Source organism: Lichenostomus cassidix, chromosome 5 (assembly GCF_008360975.1).
Source record: "Lichenostomus cassidix isolate B80296 chromosome 5, HeHo_3.0, whole genome shotgun sequence".
NCBI lineage: Eukaryota > Metazoa > Chordata > Aves > Passeriformes > Meliphagidae > Lichenostomus > Lichenostomus cassidix.
This window is the reverse complement of record NC_139486.1, coordinates 22,150,900-22,167,809: the sequence shown is the minus strand read 5'-3', so window position 1 is coordinate 22,167,809 and position 16,910 is coordinate 22,150,900. Positions and strand designations below refer to the sequence as shown.

General features: G+C 45.4%; 1 protein-coding gene across 4 annotated transcripts in view; it reads left to right on the top strand.

Annotated features, from left to right (window-relative positions):
* Window positions 1-15,367, top strand: part of ESRRB (estrogen related receptor beta) — a 142,795-nt gene extending 127,428 nt beyond the window's left edge. For all 4 annotated transcript variants that reach the window (XM_085061738.1, XM_085061736.1, XM_085061737.1 and 1 more), the window contains 2 exons: window positions 4,551-4,820; window positions 10,916-15,367. In XM_085061738.1, the coding sequence (XP_084917864.1) occupies window positions 4,551-4,820; window positions 10,916-11,160 (515 nt within the window). In that variant the 3' untranslated portion in view covers window positions 11,161-15,367. The remainder of the gene's footprint in view (window positions 1-4,550; window positions 4,821-10,915) is intronic.
* The last annotated feature ends 1,543 nt before the right edge of the window (window positions 15,368-16,910 follow it).

Genomic DNA, 16,910 nt, shown 5'->3' with positions numbered 1-16,910 from the left:
ATTATACCCATCACTAGTGCTGGAATCCATCTGGGCCTGATTCATCACAAGTGGGGTTACAGTGGTGATTAGGGAACTCAGCCTGGATTGCTCTACTAACCCAATACTTGAGGTGTTAACAGGAATGGTTTTAATGCCATGCAGTTAGTTGCTGTGGCTGTCCAGTGGGGTGCAGCTGTACACCCCTCTAACCCTGGATATTTCTGTTCACACAGAGTGCCCTGCTGTAGTTCCCTACCTTGTGGCTGTGGGATGAGCAGAGTTCCAGCCTGGAATACTATCATTTTCATGTACAGCATTTTCCAGCCTGGCAATACTATCCCACAACAGGAGTATAGCAGAGATTGCTCCTGCACTGTGAAAGGGGCTCTTCCTCTCCTTTCTGAAATCAGGACATACCTGCCATCATCTCAAATTTCTCTGTGTATTTTCCTCTCCTATCAAAGGCCCTGCAACACAGTAACAACCACACTGTTACTGGCACAGCTCAGACCAGCAGCAGTATTTTGTAACAGGACTGTGCATAGGCAAGAGCTCAAGGATCCTTACCTAAGAGAAAAAAAGATAATATAAGACAGTTCATAACCATGGAACAAAATGCTCTGTAGTTCTGCGACAAGTATGAAACATACTGAGTTATGCAGCAAGGGGGCAGAGCAGGGCAGGGCCAGGAGCCTGCCAGGTGTCTAAATTATCCATGCCCTATATTTCTGCCTGCCAAGGATTTTGAGAAAAACATGACATTGCTTTCTGCATGGATAAACTCTTGGTCAGAGAAGGGTGGAGAAAGGAGCAAAAGTCACATATTCCTGCCTTGTATTCACTGGAATTAGTAAAGAAAGGTGTGACATTAAAATCACACCAACCCTGAAGTATCCCAGGTGTCAACATAAACTCCTACCCCACAGTATTAGCAACTAAAATCAGTAAAACTGAAACACACTCTCCTGTGATAACAATAAAGCAAGATTTAATCGTGTTTAGCAAATGTTATTAGCTCAATAGCCCTATTAGCCACGAGCTCAAAAGCCACAGCCAATGTGGAGTTGTTCCCTTCTGTGTGAGGCCTCCTCCCCACTGCTCACCCTCCCCCATGCAAATTGTCTTGGAACAACATCCACCTTTTCCTCTTGCTTTGATGCAGGGTGACAAGACTTCTCTTGAGGGGTGACGATGAAGGCTCTCCCAGGGTAGCTGTTGTACTATTCTCACCAGGAAGACGTTAGTACTAGCACAGAATGAAATATGGCAAGTGGAGTGACAGCAGCTGTGTCTGGAGTGGCCTCAGATCCTATAATTACATCTCCTTTTATTACCTCTGCTAATGGCCCTCCAGGATGACAGAAATGATAATAAATTAACAGATTATGAACTTCACTTGCCACAAATTATGTGACTTTTTTTTTTTTTAAATTCTGGGAGCTCCCACTGCCAAACCACTGAAATAATAATAACAATAATAATAATAATAATTTAAAAAAAAAAAAATTAAAAACCCAACCTGAATGTCACATCAGCTATTGCAAATAAAGCAGCTTTTCTCAAGCTACACCTGGGAAGGAGGGAAACCTGCATGCAGCTCTGTGCTAGATCCAGAGGCAGTGGTTCATTAGGCACCTTTCAGGGCCAGACTTAAGAAAAGCAGCAAGAAACAAATCACTAAGGACATTTTCTTGATGCTGGGCCACCAACAGCTCAAGAATGCAAAACAATGGGATTCTAGCAATTCCTGGGAGCTGTAAGATGACAGAAAATATGACAACTGGAGGTTCCCCAGTGTTATAAGAGCAAGCCTGTGATTTCGGCCAGGTGAAATTAACAATTTTCCTGATCACAGCTCTCATAGCATGAGAAAATTATATTATCTTCCCTTTACTGTAGTGATTCAGGGACAGTCCTTTAACCCTTGCACTCCATAAGTGTGAGCACTGGAGGAAAAGGGTCCCAATTCTGTCATACATTTCAAGTCCAGGCTTGACACCATAGCACTCCCTCTTCCCAGTTGCCTGCTGGAGCTGAACTTGTTGGCTACCTGGGAGTGCTTCTGGCCAGGGGCTTTCCCAGGTGGGTGGGGCATTTGCAGCTGGCTCTTCTGTTCTTGGCAAAGGGTAAAGTATGGCATCTCCTGTTCTCACTTGCCGCAACAGCCTCTGGGAAAGAGCAATTAATAGAGATGCTGGGTGTACAGGCTACTGCTAGGGTTAAATCAGGTTTTCTATTTCATTCAGTAGTAGGAAAGTATGAGCCATGCCTGTCCTGGATCCTCTCACTCTACTACATGAGGAATTGACTGTTTCTCAGTCTTTGAGAAATTTTGTTGGCACATTGTAGTCATGCAGGAGCGTGACCCCTTTTGTAATCCATATGGGGAATGACGATGCAGAAAGGCCACATGACTGATCCAGAAAATGGACTTAAGGCAGCAGCCTAAATGCTGGACTGATCTCCATGGTCAGAGCTAGGAGAAGGGTGACCAAAGGAGGGATCTCAGGTTCTAAAGAGTGAAACAGTGTCTGTGCATCTTCATCCCCATCTCGGGGCTAATCTCATCAGTTCCCTGTGCAGCAGGCAGAGTTGGGGGGACAGGATTCCAGGCATTGGAGCTGCAGCAGGCTGCACTTGGATTGGGTCAGGAGGGCTACATTCCAGAGCAGCACAGTTCTGAGTGCAGGGCAGAAGGGTCAGGTAAAGGCAACCACCTCCCAGCCTGAGCATGAGGTGGGATTCATCAGGGCTATGTGGAGCACAGGCTGCGCTGTACAGGAATGAGTCTCACAGTCATGGGGCTGGATTTGCAGCTCTTCTCCCCAGTAGCCTGGACTCCTCTTTAACTGTTCCCTCTGGCACTCCTCCCCAATGGTTTATTGATTCGTCCCTCCCACCCACTGCTCCCCTCAGACCTTGCACACACAGCACGTGACAGCTGATTGGTATCTGTTAATTAATGTGGCCTGGGGCCTCTTTTCTATTCAGTGGCCTGATAAGGGAAATTGGATGTCCAAGGGCTGCCAGGCCATTATCACCCTTTGCTTCCCCTGGCAACACAAACACAAAACATGGCGTAGAGATAAATAAATACCACTAACCCACCCTTCTGCCTTCCCTTCCCTGGCTGAGATAGTGCAGATAGAAAAAGAGATCCCACAGTCAGTCAATATAGCAATCATCAGCTCTTTTGTTAATTGCCAACTTGATAACAAGAGAAATCAAATGATCATCATGGTGGCTGGCTACATAGGCCCCGACGTGGGGCCAAGAGCTGTGAGCAGGGAGGGATGTGGGATAAAGGAATCCAGCTGAGCCTTGCATGCAGCCAGAGGAGCTGGGAGGCTTCTGCACAGAGATTCATAAGTTCACAGGTCTCTTGGTGATCCCCAAGGCTTCATATGCATCTAGGAGAAAACTGGTCGGGGAGGCTGATGGAGCATCACCCTCCCGTGCCTGGGTGTCCCATTCTCTCACAGCCCTAGGAACATTCAGAAGCAAGGGGCTGCCAAAAAAGTACAATTTCTGCATTTCCATGGTGGACAAAAACTGCCTAGAGAGGACCAACACACTGTTCTTGACATTCCTGTTTGTAATGACTGTTAGAGTGCCCATCTCCCAGGATCCTGCATGGTCTGGCCTTCAATGATACCTGGTATGGAGGGCATAACAGACAGTTTTCCTTCCCATGCACTTTTTTCCCCCACCTTGAGGTGGACATTGCCTCTGTGTTTCGTCTTCTGCACTTTCTCAAGTGGACTCTAGGGCCGTCAGGGTCTATCTCTGGAAGGAGCTTGCTCTTTCTGTATTTGGCAACAATATTTGGTTCACTGCTGGGTGCTGATTCCATTGCTACCAGTTTTGGCTATGATTTAGGTACTTGTATGGTATATGGTATGTATGGTATGTACCTATAGAGGTATTTTCATCACTGGGTAGGGTTGTAGGCAGAGCTGCTGGTATGGAGACCAGAATGTGATGAGGAATAGAAGAGGATTCTGTCCATAAATGTGTTCATTTTTGAGCACATTTTATTGCTTTGTTGTGGCAGGACTTTTTCTCATGTTGGCCGAAATGTGAGATTGTAGTATACTTGTAATTCAGGCCTGTGTCATTCTGTCCTATCCCATTAGAAGCCTTCTTTTCTGCCATCTGGAGTTCTTTACTCTTTTTTCTGCTGGGACAGACTAAATGGGCTGCAATGCAGACCTGCAGAGGAAGAGTGAGCACAGTGATGTGATACAAAACAGTTGCTGCTGTGTAAGAAGCAGTGGTCATTGAAAAGAGGTTGTGACCAACCTTGGACTGCCATAAATGCAGTCAGAGCATCAGAACTCCTGTTTGAAGCTGGGCTGTGGGTGGGCATAGGAGCAAAGAGAACGGTAAGGTCCGTGTGTGCTGATTGCTACAGAGACAGGGCCACTTCAGTGAGCTTTTTTTTTTTTTTAAAGCAGCAGGTCAGTAGCAAGAGTGCATGGCTGGAATCCTAGGGAAACTGAGGACCCTAGTGTCCTAGAGCCTTTTCTGCACACCCATTTGACCTTGCTTGTCTTTTGCCCTGCTAGGGTTCTCCAACCTCTCCCTTGGAGACCAGATGAGCCTTCTGCAGAGTGCCTGGATGGAAATTCTCATCCTGGGCATTGTGTACCGCTCCCTGCCATATGAGGACAAGCTGGTCTATGCTGAGGACTACATAATGGATGAAGAGCACTCTCGTCTGACAGGGCTGCTGGAGCTCTACCTGGCCATCCTACAACTGGTGCGCCGCTATAAGAAGCTCAAGGTGGAAAAGGAGGAGTTTGTCACGCTCAAAGCTCTGGCCCTTGCCAACTCAGGTACAGCCCTGGCCCAGCCAGTCTTGCAACCAAGGAGTCAAGGCTCATGCTGGTATTTGACCTGGGAGGAGACTAGAGCCTACTGCCTGAGTGTCTCTGCCTGTGTCATGCAATATTCTCAAAGCTCCCCTCTGTCCACAGAGCAGGGTCTAAGCTGCAAAGCAGAGAGAAATGAGGCTTCCTGCTGCTAGAACCCCACCTGTGCTCTGACTCTGTAGTAGGGAGTGGAACCAGACAGGGATGGACTAGTTGCTGGTTTCTGGCAGTAAAAAAGGCTGTGAAGGCCTTTTCCACCAGCAAGCCAACTCTAATGCCATGAGTTCAGAAAAGGGATGTAAGCCACGCTTGCATACTCCTCAGTAGTGTTGGTCAGATACAGCAAACAGGGATACTGTTTGGACCCAATTTCAAAAGGTTTTGGGGTTGAGGCTGCCTGACCCTGTTCTGGAGATGTTCAGTGACCAGAGACACTGAATCCCCCTTTAACTCCGAGACAGTGTGGATGTAGATTGCAGCCCTCAATCCAGCAGGCTGCATTGTACCAAAGCCAGCCAGGCACATATTTGCTCAGGAGTCCCATCTGAAAGGGAAACTGCTAAAGCTACTGTGTGACAAGGGCTCCCTCTACATCCCCTGAGTCTCATTGTCTCACATCAGATCTCTGCCAAACTTGCATCATGCAGGTCACAGAATTCACCCTTGCAGCCCAGCTCTGAAACCAGTATTGTGTTTGGCTAAAGCTGTTTTACAGAAAAACACCGAGCATGAAGCTGGAAGGATTAAAAAAAGGGAATCTGCACCTTGCTCTGTAGCTGATTCTAATAATTAATTATTCTCTCAGTTTAAAAAAACAAGGCACCATATTGTTAATGTCTGTTTGCCTGAGCTCAGCCTCAAAAGACTGGTCTTTGTTGAGCTGGATCCCATGACTCCAGGTCTTTCTATACCTGACAGCTTGATGTGATAAACCTCCTGTTCTGTAGTTGTGTTCCTTGGCTATGGATATACTACTTCAAGGGTAAAGACATGGTCCACGATTCTGTGAGGCTGCCCTGTCCTCACCATTTTACACCATTCCGTTCCTCTTTGCCATCCATCCACTTCTTAGCAGTAGCAATTTAAAAGAAAAAAATTCCTTACAGCTCATTGATAAAAAATTTGAGTAGCAGCTGGTTTTTTTACTGATCCCTGTGGATTTCCGCTAGAAAACTCCTTCTTCAGGGATGATTCACCACTGATAGCTACTGTGAGATCTGTCATCTAGCCAGTTACTAATCAATTGAAAGTGTTCTTTATTGATATTGCATAGTGCTAATTTTTTAATGAGAATGTCCTGTGGTCTTAAGCCAAGTGCCTTATAAAAACCTAAGTCTATTATATCTGTGTAGCTAACTTTATCAACCAAATTTGTAATCTCATCAGAGAATGAAATCAAGTTTGTTTGACAAGACCTGTTTTCCCAAGTATCATGTTGACTGGCAGTAAAATCACAGAATCGTTTATGTTGGAAAAACCTTTAACCAATTCCGACTGTTAACCCAGCACTGCCAAGTCCACCACAAAATCATGTCCCTAAGTGTCACATTTATGTGTCTTATAAATGCCATCTTATTAGTCTTAATTGAATGTCACCTTTATATTTTCCTTTATTTTTGCTCTGGTTCACTAGCTATCAGGCTAGCATAGAAATTGTCAGATAAGACCTAGGAAAATATGTGCATCATTAGAACTTTTCCAGTCATCTTGAATTTCTTAAAAATACCAAGATTTATTAAACATTAGTCTGCCCTGGATGGCCCTCAGCCAGCAATTTTAGAGCTCTTATAGCCAAGTTATCCAGCTCTGCTGATTTCTGTGAAGTTTGTCCTAATAGTTCTAATATTGTCTTGCATAAACAACAGTCTATGACATTTTCATCATCTTCATATAACACAGGTATAAAGCTTCTCTTTTCTAAATAAGTCAGAAATACTCACTGAGAATTTCTGCCTACTCTGCACTGCTATTAATAGTTTAATCATCTACAGGTGAAAAGACCCCCCCTACAAATGGTCATTTTTCTTCTATTTCTTAAATATTTATAAAACTTCTTTACTGCCCTTAGCCCTTCCAGCCATGGCTTTTTCTTTTATGCCTTTCATTTCCCTTATCAATTTTCTGCACTTCATAACTTTGTTCCCTTTTTCGATGTCTCATATATTGCTTCTTTAGTTTTAATTGCTGCCTTCACTTTGCCACTGAACCAGGATGGGCAGATGTCCAAGCCTAGCCTCTCTCGTCTGTGCAATGGTGGCTTTTGGTGATGCAATCAACTTGTTAAAAGAACCTGTCTAACAGAAGGGTGCAAAAATTAAACAGGAAGAAGAGCTCCTCAGAGAGGCTGAAGTGCTAAGGTAGCACTTGTGACAGAAGTGCCACCCCGGGACATTTACCTGGCCCATGCTGTGGACACTGCTGTCAAGTTCTTCACAGTGCAACAGAAGCACTCTGCTGCTGCTGCTCACTGTGCTTTTAGGACTAGGCCCAGAGTAATCCTTATGGGACAGTTTCTATCAGGAGTGGAGTACCACTGAACAAACACAGCTTTGGGGCTCCATTACCAGAGCTCTGGAGTAAAGAAACCAAGGTAAGGGTCAGGAGGCACAGGCAAAAGCATGTTCTCAGATAGATGAAAAAAACCACTCTGACTTCACGGGTTTCTCCTAGTGCAGCTAGAAGTGTAGCTATGTAGGAGCATAATCCACAAAAATCCTGCTTTGTTATTTGTATTGAAACATATGAAAGTAAAGCATATGCTTTTGTTTTCCATGTAATTAAAGCTTCTCATGACACACACAGAAGGAAGCTGGAACAGGGCAAGTGTATTTTTCTAATGTAACTTAACATCAAATCTTCACATTCTTTTCATGCCAGTTATTTTTCTTAGTGTATTTTTGACATACCTACATACAAACTTACAGAGCCTGCATGTGTGTGCTTACATGCAAAGAGCTTATTCCTAGAATGGTAGGAAAGCAGTTTGGGCCAGGCTTCAGCTCCCTTGGATCAGAGATAGAGCCTAAAAATGAACACCTAGATTAGCACCTGTGCTGCCTAAACCTGCTTTCTGCCTTCCTTCCCATATAGATTAATTCTGGGTGTAATTGCTCATGCAACCCAAGTTCTAGACACTTACGCAGCTCTATGTATACTGACCTTTTGGTTCTAGGAATTCAAACAAATGAAAGTAGAAATGGGAGCTCACTCACTCTTTGCTAGAGAAGAAGCTGACGGTAGGTTGATCTCTGAGTCCTTGGTGTGACACACCAGCAATACACCTGCTGGGATTGGCAAAGATAATTCAAGGGATCTCTGTCTTTTAGAGAGCTGAGAAATGAATTCTTAATTCCCAGAGCAGCAGCCAAGTCCCAGACAATATGGTTGCCCATTTTTTTGACAGAGTAGAGGTACTGTAGACCTAATTTGCTACCCTTCAGAGTGAGCAGTCCATTTTTAAGCATTCCTAGGTCCTCTTTCCTTAGGAATAAAAATAGATTGACCTATGTATTGAGGAGCCCTCCAGGTTAGCTTACAGCACATGTTCATTTTAGGACATGCCAGACTGGCCAAAATGTATTTCCCCTTTTTTCCTGCAATGTATTTTAAGATGGAGTGAGCAAGGTCTGGATCTGGCAAGGGGATGTGTGGTTCCTGCTCTTGTCAGAAGCTGTAAGAGAGTTAAATAAGGAAGCAGTGGGCTTTGTCCATTCTCACACCTGCCCATGTCATGCCAGCAGTGCTGCAGAAGGGCTTCTGCTATGAAGCCTGGCTTCTAGGCCAGCTGACCCTCAGGGACAGGGTCAGGCAGCCTGCCCTCACCTCAGTGCTCTGGTAGCTGTAAAAATTCATAGCTATTGATTTCATAATTAACAGTTTATCAATGCCATCGACACCAGTTCACTGATGGATTGCAAGGAAATTAATCCTGCAATGTTGTTTTATTTTTTGCAGTCAGCTGCCAATTTTGAGCTTCTTTCAGCAGAGAGTGGTGGGGGTGGGGCAGGCTTTGATCTTTATTTCCCCATTTCCTCTCACTGTATGGATTTAGTTATTTAGTGCTGTTAAGTCCTGTCACCTTACAGAAGCCAGGTGGCAGAAGGGCAGTTTTGGGATTCTGTCGAGTGTACAGCAGCATCAGTACCCAAAAGCAGAGCACCCACTTTGCCCTGAGCATGGCTCATTGCATGGTAATCCTAGCATCCACTGGGATCTACAAAGTCTGACAGACTGTGATTACTTCTCCCCCTTGTGCCCCTAACCAGAAGGACATTAAACAGAAAGGCTAGAGGACATTCCAGCTTTTGATACTTCCAGTCTTCAAAATGACCTCTGTGACTTGGCAGGAAACAGATCCCTCTCACTTCTCTTTGACTGTGTATGGAAATTTTTCAGAGGTGCTACCTGGCTGGGAGAAGTTGCCAGACTGACTTGGCAATATGCTTCTTCCTCCCTCCTTTTCAGAATCAGCCTCTGTGTCTAGCTCAGGTCACTGTGATGACCTAGCAGCACTCTTCTGAGCTTCTTTGCCTGGTCTTTTGAAAAAAAAAGTGCAAATGCATCAAGAATCCTTCTTTAGTAGGCTTCTTGGGAATACTTCCCTTTAATATCTTCTTAATTAGTACATTCCTTCTAAACAGCTTCTTAAACAGCTTTCTTGCTAGACATAATATTTTCCCAACTGTTATAATACTTTATAAGTCATGCATCATAAATAGCATTTTTACCATAAACGTATCTTACAAAATTCACAGTCTCTAATTTGTGTTGTGCTCTCCATAAAGATGACACATGTTTCTAGAGAGATTTTGGCACTTCAGTCAGCTTTCCTCCCCTTCACTGCTGTCACTCTGGGGAACCCATGTCCTCACATTTTTGTTTGTGTGTAGGCTGAGGCAGAGCACTGCCATACTGCAAAGCCAGGCTGTGATGGCAGGTGGTGCAATCACGTGTGTGCATGTGTGCTTGCCATACTCTCTCTTTGCTGTTGCTTCTGTTGCCTTGTGGCAGGAATCTTTATCAATACGTTCAGTATTGATTAAAAGTCTCTGAACAATGGAGACAAGGTAACAGTGTCTCCAGCTCTGTCATGTTTATAAGAAAGAAGATATCGGCAAGATAAAAAAGGAGAAAACCTTTGGTGATGCTCAGTGCGCTTTGGTGCTGCCCTCTGGCACCATGACTTACCCACAAGTGTAGCAGTTTGTGTTCAAAACGGTTCCCTACCTAGACCCTGGACTGAGTCCTTTGCCACCTGGCTACCTTCACTTCACAAACACACCAAGGAGCCTCACAAACACTCCTAGCCCCTCCAACAGCTTGTACAAATCTAACTGGCACCCTAAGGGAAGAGGCCTTGCAGGAGGTGTGGGTTTCCTCTATTTCAGCAGGAAGCTCCTTGAGCAGCTGCTGGCAGTCTCTGAAAACAGGGGCATATGCACAAAGGTGGGTCTGGCTACACCCCTGGGCGCACTGGTTGTGACCTACTGGGGCTTTTCTGTCTTGCTGACACCCTGAGCAGCTGCACGGCAATTAGGCAGTTTAGACAGATGAAGCGCTATTGCAGTGTTAATTATTCTTAATGAGATTGCTCCCAAGCGGCAGCACAGCAGCTGCTGCCCCTTGCAGGGTGACTCTACCCATAAGGAGCACGGAGGGCAAATGAAAGTGCAAATCACAAAGGCCCCTGCCCGACCCCTGCACAGCATTGGGGTGGCTGGCAAAATGGGCAGCACACAGGGCACAAGTGCCACCCCTCCACGTTATTGTCCCTGCACTGTTAGGGTCAACACATTGGGCTGCTGCCAAACTTCAGAGCAGCAGCACCACGCCTGCCAGCAAGCTGGTTTTTTCCCCTTAGGAAACATACCAAACCAACTCTGACAACACCCCTCACTCCCGGGCCAGGGGGGGTGGGGAAAAACCAAAATAAACCAAAAAAAAAAAAAAAAAAATCCCACAACAGATATGAAAGAAAACATCTTGAGCTTCAGGGCCATAAAGGATTGCCTTTCTCATGTCTGACTTGTCTGTTTGCTGTCTTTTCTTCCTCACCCCAGACTCCATGCACATAGAGGACATGGATGCAGTGCAGAAACTCCAAGACCTTCTCCACGAAGCCCTGCAGGACTACGAGCTGAGTCAGCGCAATGAGGAGCCCCGGCGAGCAGGCAAGCTGCTCCTGACCTTGCCCCTTCTGCGGCAGACGGCTGCCAAAGCTGTGCAGCACTTCTACAGCATCAAACTGCAGGGCAAGGTTCCCATGCATAAACTCTTCCTAGAAATGCTAGAGGCAAAGGTCTGACAGCCCCAGCGCCAGCCAACAGTGGCCGGGGAACAAACTAGAAACAAAGATGCAGACAACGGAGCAATCCAAACAGCAGCAGCAGCCACCGCCGGCTTTTATCTCCAATCATTTATTATGGAAGAATTATTTAATGTCTATCTGTCGGCGTGACTGCAGAATCTTGTGTACAGGAGGGGGGAAACTTTTAATCAGTCACCTGTTTCTCTTTTTTTCATTGTTTTCTCTGGGGGAAATACCAGATTATGCTCTTGCACTTGTTGAGACATCATCGGGGCTCAGCCCCTCTGATCAGTGATGCTCTCAGCGCTGTCCAGGCTGCCTGCTCCCCAGCTCCCTCTGCCAGTTCTGGAGGGGAAGTGGGGACAGAAGCAGGAAGAGAGGAAGAATAGAGTCAATATAAACTTTATCTGCTGGTGTTATGAGGGGTCAGTTAGAAAGGGAAGCAGCCATGGTCCTTCTTTTTGTCACCTTTCTGCCTCTTACCATAGAGTAGATGCTCCTTTGGAGAACAACACTGCTGGACCTCTCCTGAACAAAAAGGCTGCCTCCCAGACTTCTGTAACACTTGTACATACAGGCCCCACCTCTTACTGGGAAAGATGCTCCTAACTGTGTAAGATATTCTGCGACCTTGTACAGTGTGTCATTACGCCTGGCTAGTCCCTCCCATGTACAATCCCCCCAGGCCCCTGAAGAGGTAGGATGTATGTCCCTGAGAAAATGCAAGTCTTTCCCAAATGGCAAGAGAAAAGAGCCTGATGTTATGCTTCAGTGCTGGGTTGACTTGATAATCTCTGCATCCTCTCCTATGTGGTGCTAACTACAATTCTTCCACACTTTTCACCCCATAGTGTATCACACCTGCCTCTTCAGCTCAGCTGAGTACCATTCCCCACCTGTTCCTTGTGGCAGAGAACACAAGGCTTTGTCTGCATGGTTACTGCCCAAGTATAAATACACCCCAAAACAGATCTTTCCTAGACTTCATTAAAGCTCTTTGGCTCCACAGAGACTTTAGGCTTATTGCCAAATTCTAGTTAGGAATCAAGGGCACTGCTTTTCAGAGGAGGCAGCTCTAGAGCCTGAGAGATTGCTTTTTTGTGGCAGCCTAGGGAAATAAATTAGAGGATGGCATGAAACCCCTGATACTCCAACTGCTGTCTTCCCCTGCCTCATCCCATTATCCTCAACAGCAGGAAAAGAGCTACCATAGATTATACCTGGGGCTGGTAAGAGGATCTCTTGCTGATCAGAAAGCAAACACCTGACCTTGTGGTGGTGGGAGAAGAACAGAGGGAATGTTTATTTACTCCTCTTACATAACCAGGTTCCTGCTGTCTCCAAGCCCTGGTTTAGATCTGCTGCCTAAGCCATAGCTGCTGCATTCCCAGTAGCCAGAGGGGAATGTAAGTGACTGACAAAACTTGACTGTTGGTGTTCTCTGAAACTTTATTTTCTAGGTCACTAAGTTTTAAGCCATCCTGAGCTGACGAAACCTGAGTGTATTGTCTTTTTTTGTGGTCAGCAGCATGGTAGTAGAGGTAAGAAAAAACCTCTGATCTACATTCGAGACACCACTAACTCTATTGCCTCTATTCTTCTCAAGCTTCCATCCCTTCCTGGTTTGCCCAGGAGAGAGGTGGTGTGGCAGAGGAGTAACTTGCCCCAGAAGGAAGTCTTCCAAATCAGGGTTGAGGTGTGTGATCAGAGACATTGGGTGCTCGTTTTCTGCTGGAGCAGAATGTGTCCCAGCAGAGCTGTCAGTACTGCAGAACCCAGCCCTGGCAGGCTCAGACACAGGGATGCTGACTGATGGTGACCTCTCAGCTCTCGTAGCCAGCCCACACCTTGTACTTTGGTTAGTTCCATTCCATCTGCTTTGAGTTCTTCCTGTGCTACACAGTCACTCATTTTGGACTGGATAAAGGAATTGTCTTGCTTCAGGCATTTTAGTAAACCAGCAGAGACCTAAGGGGCAGAAAGCACTTGGGAACTGGGACTCCTTCCATGCTCACAGCAGTATAGATTACACAGTGGCCTTGTGCTTTGAGTGGATACTTGTGCTTCTCTCCCCAGCTCCCTCCCAGAGGCAGCTGGGGAGAAAATGAGAGGCTTTTGGTTGCACTTATGATCCCTGTACCCATCTGTGACCGAGGGACCAAAGTGAAATGCATGCCACCACTATAGAGCCAGCTTGCCATGGGCTGCACTCCAGCACCTCTTTCTGGCTGTGGCATTATGCTTTCACAGATGTGCTGAGTTGCACTGTCACCTGTAAGTCTGACACACTTGACCACTGCTGCAATCCTACCAAGTCCCACCCAGCTCAGCCCCAGCACATTGTCCCAGCCTCCTGTGCAAACGTGGCTGTCCCAAAATGGGTTGAAAACATCCTAAGAAGCAATTCTTACTCTGTTGGACCATCCTGTAAAGGTCACTTACACACACACAAACACACACCCCAACCCCAGAAAAACCAAACCAAATAATAAAAAAATACACCCAAAACCAACCCCAAACGGCTCTTCTAGCTTTGTTGCATTTGGACTCAGGTCTGCTTTCTGTAACAGCAAACTATCTACAAAACATGATTTTGGAGAGCTGCCTAGTTAGCTTCTAGTTCACAGAGACTGCTGGCTATTTAGATTAGGGCTATGGGATGGAGACAACTCCTGCCTTGGCAGAGCAATATAAAGATGCCAAATGCATTTTTTCCAGGAACTTTCTCCATTAGAGCTGCATGACCTTGGAGCCCATCTGAATACTCTCCATTGCTTGAAGATAATATAGAGGGAAATGTTTGCATATCTTCTGAAATAGAATGGGAAGTGAACCAGACAGTACTTAGGGTATTACTAAACTCTCTAAGCAAGGAATGCAAACTCTTCCCCAGGAACTGGGACAGAAACACCTGTCTAGATTTAACCCTTAATAGGCTTGTACCATCCTAAATTGGGAAGCAGGTCAGGTCTCTTGGGCCCTTCAAACAAGTTCAGGAATCACAATCATCTCTTCCCAGTTACTCTGATCTGCTGTGCATCACTAGTACTAGCACACTGACAAAACTGAGGAGCATTTCCAGCTATGCAATGAGCTGGGATTGCAGAGGAGGGTAACATAGTGTAGTCCTCCCAATGCACTTTGAAGTAGGAAATGAAGCTTCAGCAACTGCTTAGGTCTTTGAGTGCTCACAGTCTCTTACAAAAAGGTCTGGGGATGTGGAAGGTGAGACATGAACTAGGAAATGGATTCTGGGTCAGTGCTCTTTATGCTGCTCATTTGTAATACAGGAGTCACAAAGTCCATGTCATACAGCTGTCCTTCTTCAGGGGCAAAAGATGATGGAGCTTGAGCCTCGGGACACAGATGGGCTCTATGACTTAAAGAAAAGAGAAGTAGAGGTAAGTGTATCAGTGACAGTGAATAAACCCACACCAGCAACTATGGTAAAAGCAGCTCCAGCCCCTGATTTGCATGTGTGGATAACAGAAACCACGTACCTGTCAGCTACTACAAAAGACAATTCTTCCCAAGTGACCAGCTCTTCTGTTTTGGGCACATTCTTCTCTGGGAACAGCAGTGTCTGACCTGTAATGCAAAACAAATTTCATGGGGATCAATTAAAAGGTAAATTACCACTCTGAATTTAGGTTTCTGGGGAAATTTGGGCATTACACCTCGCAGCAAAACTGTGAAGCTACAAGAAACATCCCCACAACAATCAGAACCTTGCAGTGTTGCTCATGCTAAGGGGGCATTATTTTTCTCTTTGTACGCTATGTCATCTTTTTTTTTTTAAACTATTATAAATATATAAAATAAAACATGCTTCACCAGAAACATGTAAGCAGCTATTAGAGGGGCAAGTATTTGAGGAAAGCCCTAGAATGTAACATGTTGAGCTTTTATTACCAATTTGGAGCTAAGAAAACAGAGCTTCCACTTTGTATCCACAAGCTATAATCAATCGTATGGCCAAAGGCTGCTCTGTTGTTCTTGTGGCTGGGTTACCTGGAGAAGCCAGAGAGAGACAGAGGCTGTGAGAATGATGCAGGGAGTCATAGACAGTCAGTGAAATAAACGGTATCTACTTAACTATTATCTGCTCCTAAAAAAAATACCAACCTGTTAAATAAATTGTATTCCTGTGGTACAGGTCATTTCAAACAAAACAAGAAATAAAACACAGAAATGTGAAAACTAACGCAGACAGAGTAATGTTTATTGTGTTTAGGAACTGCTCTGTTCTGTCCCTTGGGATGCACATGGCTCCACAGAAAAGTCCAGTGTGGGACAGGGCATGATCTGTCTGTGTTTGCTCCAGAAGGGCAGGAAACCCCCAGCTGTCTCACTTAGAAATGCTCATTTCGTGTTTTCCCATAGGAAAAAAAACTTCTCAGCAAGCTTCTGAGTTTTTGTGAGATGAGCTTTGCTGAGGACTTTTAAAACAGGCACTGTTGCCAGTCTCTGCCGCGGACCAGTCTGTTTCTCCTACTCACTCATTTTCTTTCCATGTTCTACATTTCAGTGGTGCAAGGAATAAACAGGAGCTAGTGATGAAAAAGCCTTGAAGTTGTTCCAGTGAAAAACAAAACCTCTAATCATAAAATAGACCACTGGCTTAAACCCAGCAGTGACATCATGAATGTTGCAAGCATTACAGCAGCTGCCCAGTGCTTATGAAGTTGATGTAAGTGCTAAAGTCATGGCATTTGCATTGATCTGGTGGTCAGGCAGTGCAAGAGGAAAAGTTCATAGCTGCTTGAGAAAGCAGAAGGAAATGCACTCTGGTAATTGGGGCAGAGATGTGAGAAACAAGGACTCCAGATTTTTGTTCTACCTCTTATTCTATTGAACACAGACACAATCCCACCCTGTTTAAGCACCTCCATCTCCAAAACACCTCAACCAACACTGCTGAGTTCCTTCTTTCAGGTTATGCCACTCACTGGGATGATGCATCTAAACCAGGTAATCAAGAGGCCACTCAGCCTGCCTTCTGAGGAGGAGGTTATGGCTGAATTAGTGGTGACAAGTAGGAAGGGCCACAGGCTAGAAATGAGCCTGAATGAAAAAACAAGATGAGCACAGAGCTGAAGAGGGAGGTGAAGCATGACAAGCTTTTTCTGCACTTGAAACAGCTACCCCCAGCCCCACCATCAGCAGCACTATGACTGTGATGGACTCAGATTTGGAACCAAGACAATCCCCTTCCTTTGTGTGATGGCAGCTCACAGTCACACAAAGCCCACCTACACTGTGTGCATAAGTCCTCTGAATGTTGTATCTGTTCACAGAAGAGTTGTATTTGGCCACCTCGGTAGGACTTTAAAATGGATCCTACTTCAGATTAAATATAGCAAAGGGATGTTGATCTGTGGCTTTTGGGGTTCTGAAAAGTTCATGTGGCACTGGAGCTGACAGTGTCAAGAGGTTGGTAAGGGTAGCCAGGGGAATACAGGGAGCCCCGGTCCCACTCTTCAAACACCATTTGAGGGCTGTTAGCATTTTTCAGTCCCTTACTTCAAGTTGTGTCTGCCTCACTGACATTTCCTGGGCATCCTTCTTTTTCTAAGTGTTTTGAGGCTTTCCTTACTTTGCTTACTAGTGTTCACTCACACTGGAATTTAAAAAAAGAAGATAAGGGGGTTGTATTCATAGTAAGCACAAGTAGCACTGGGAGAAACTGAGGCCAGCGCTGATACTTCCTCTTACAGATGAGCGTCACAGGAAATACTAGGAAAATA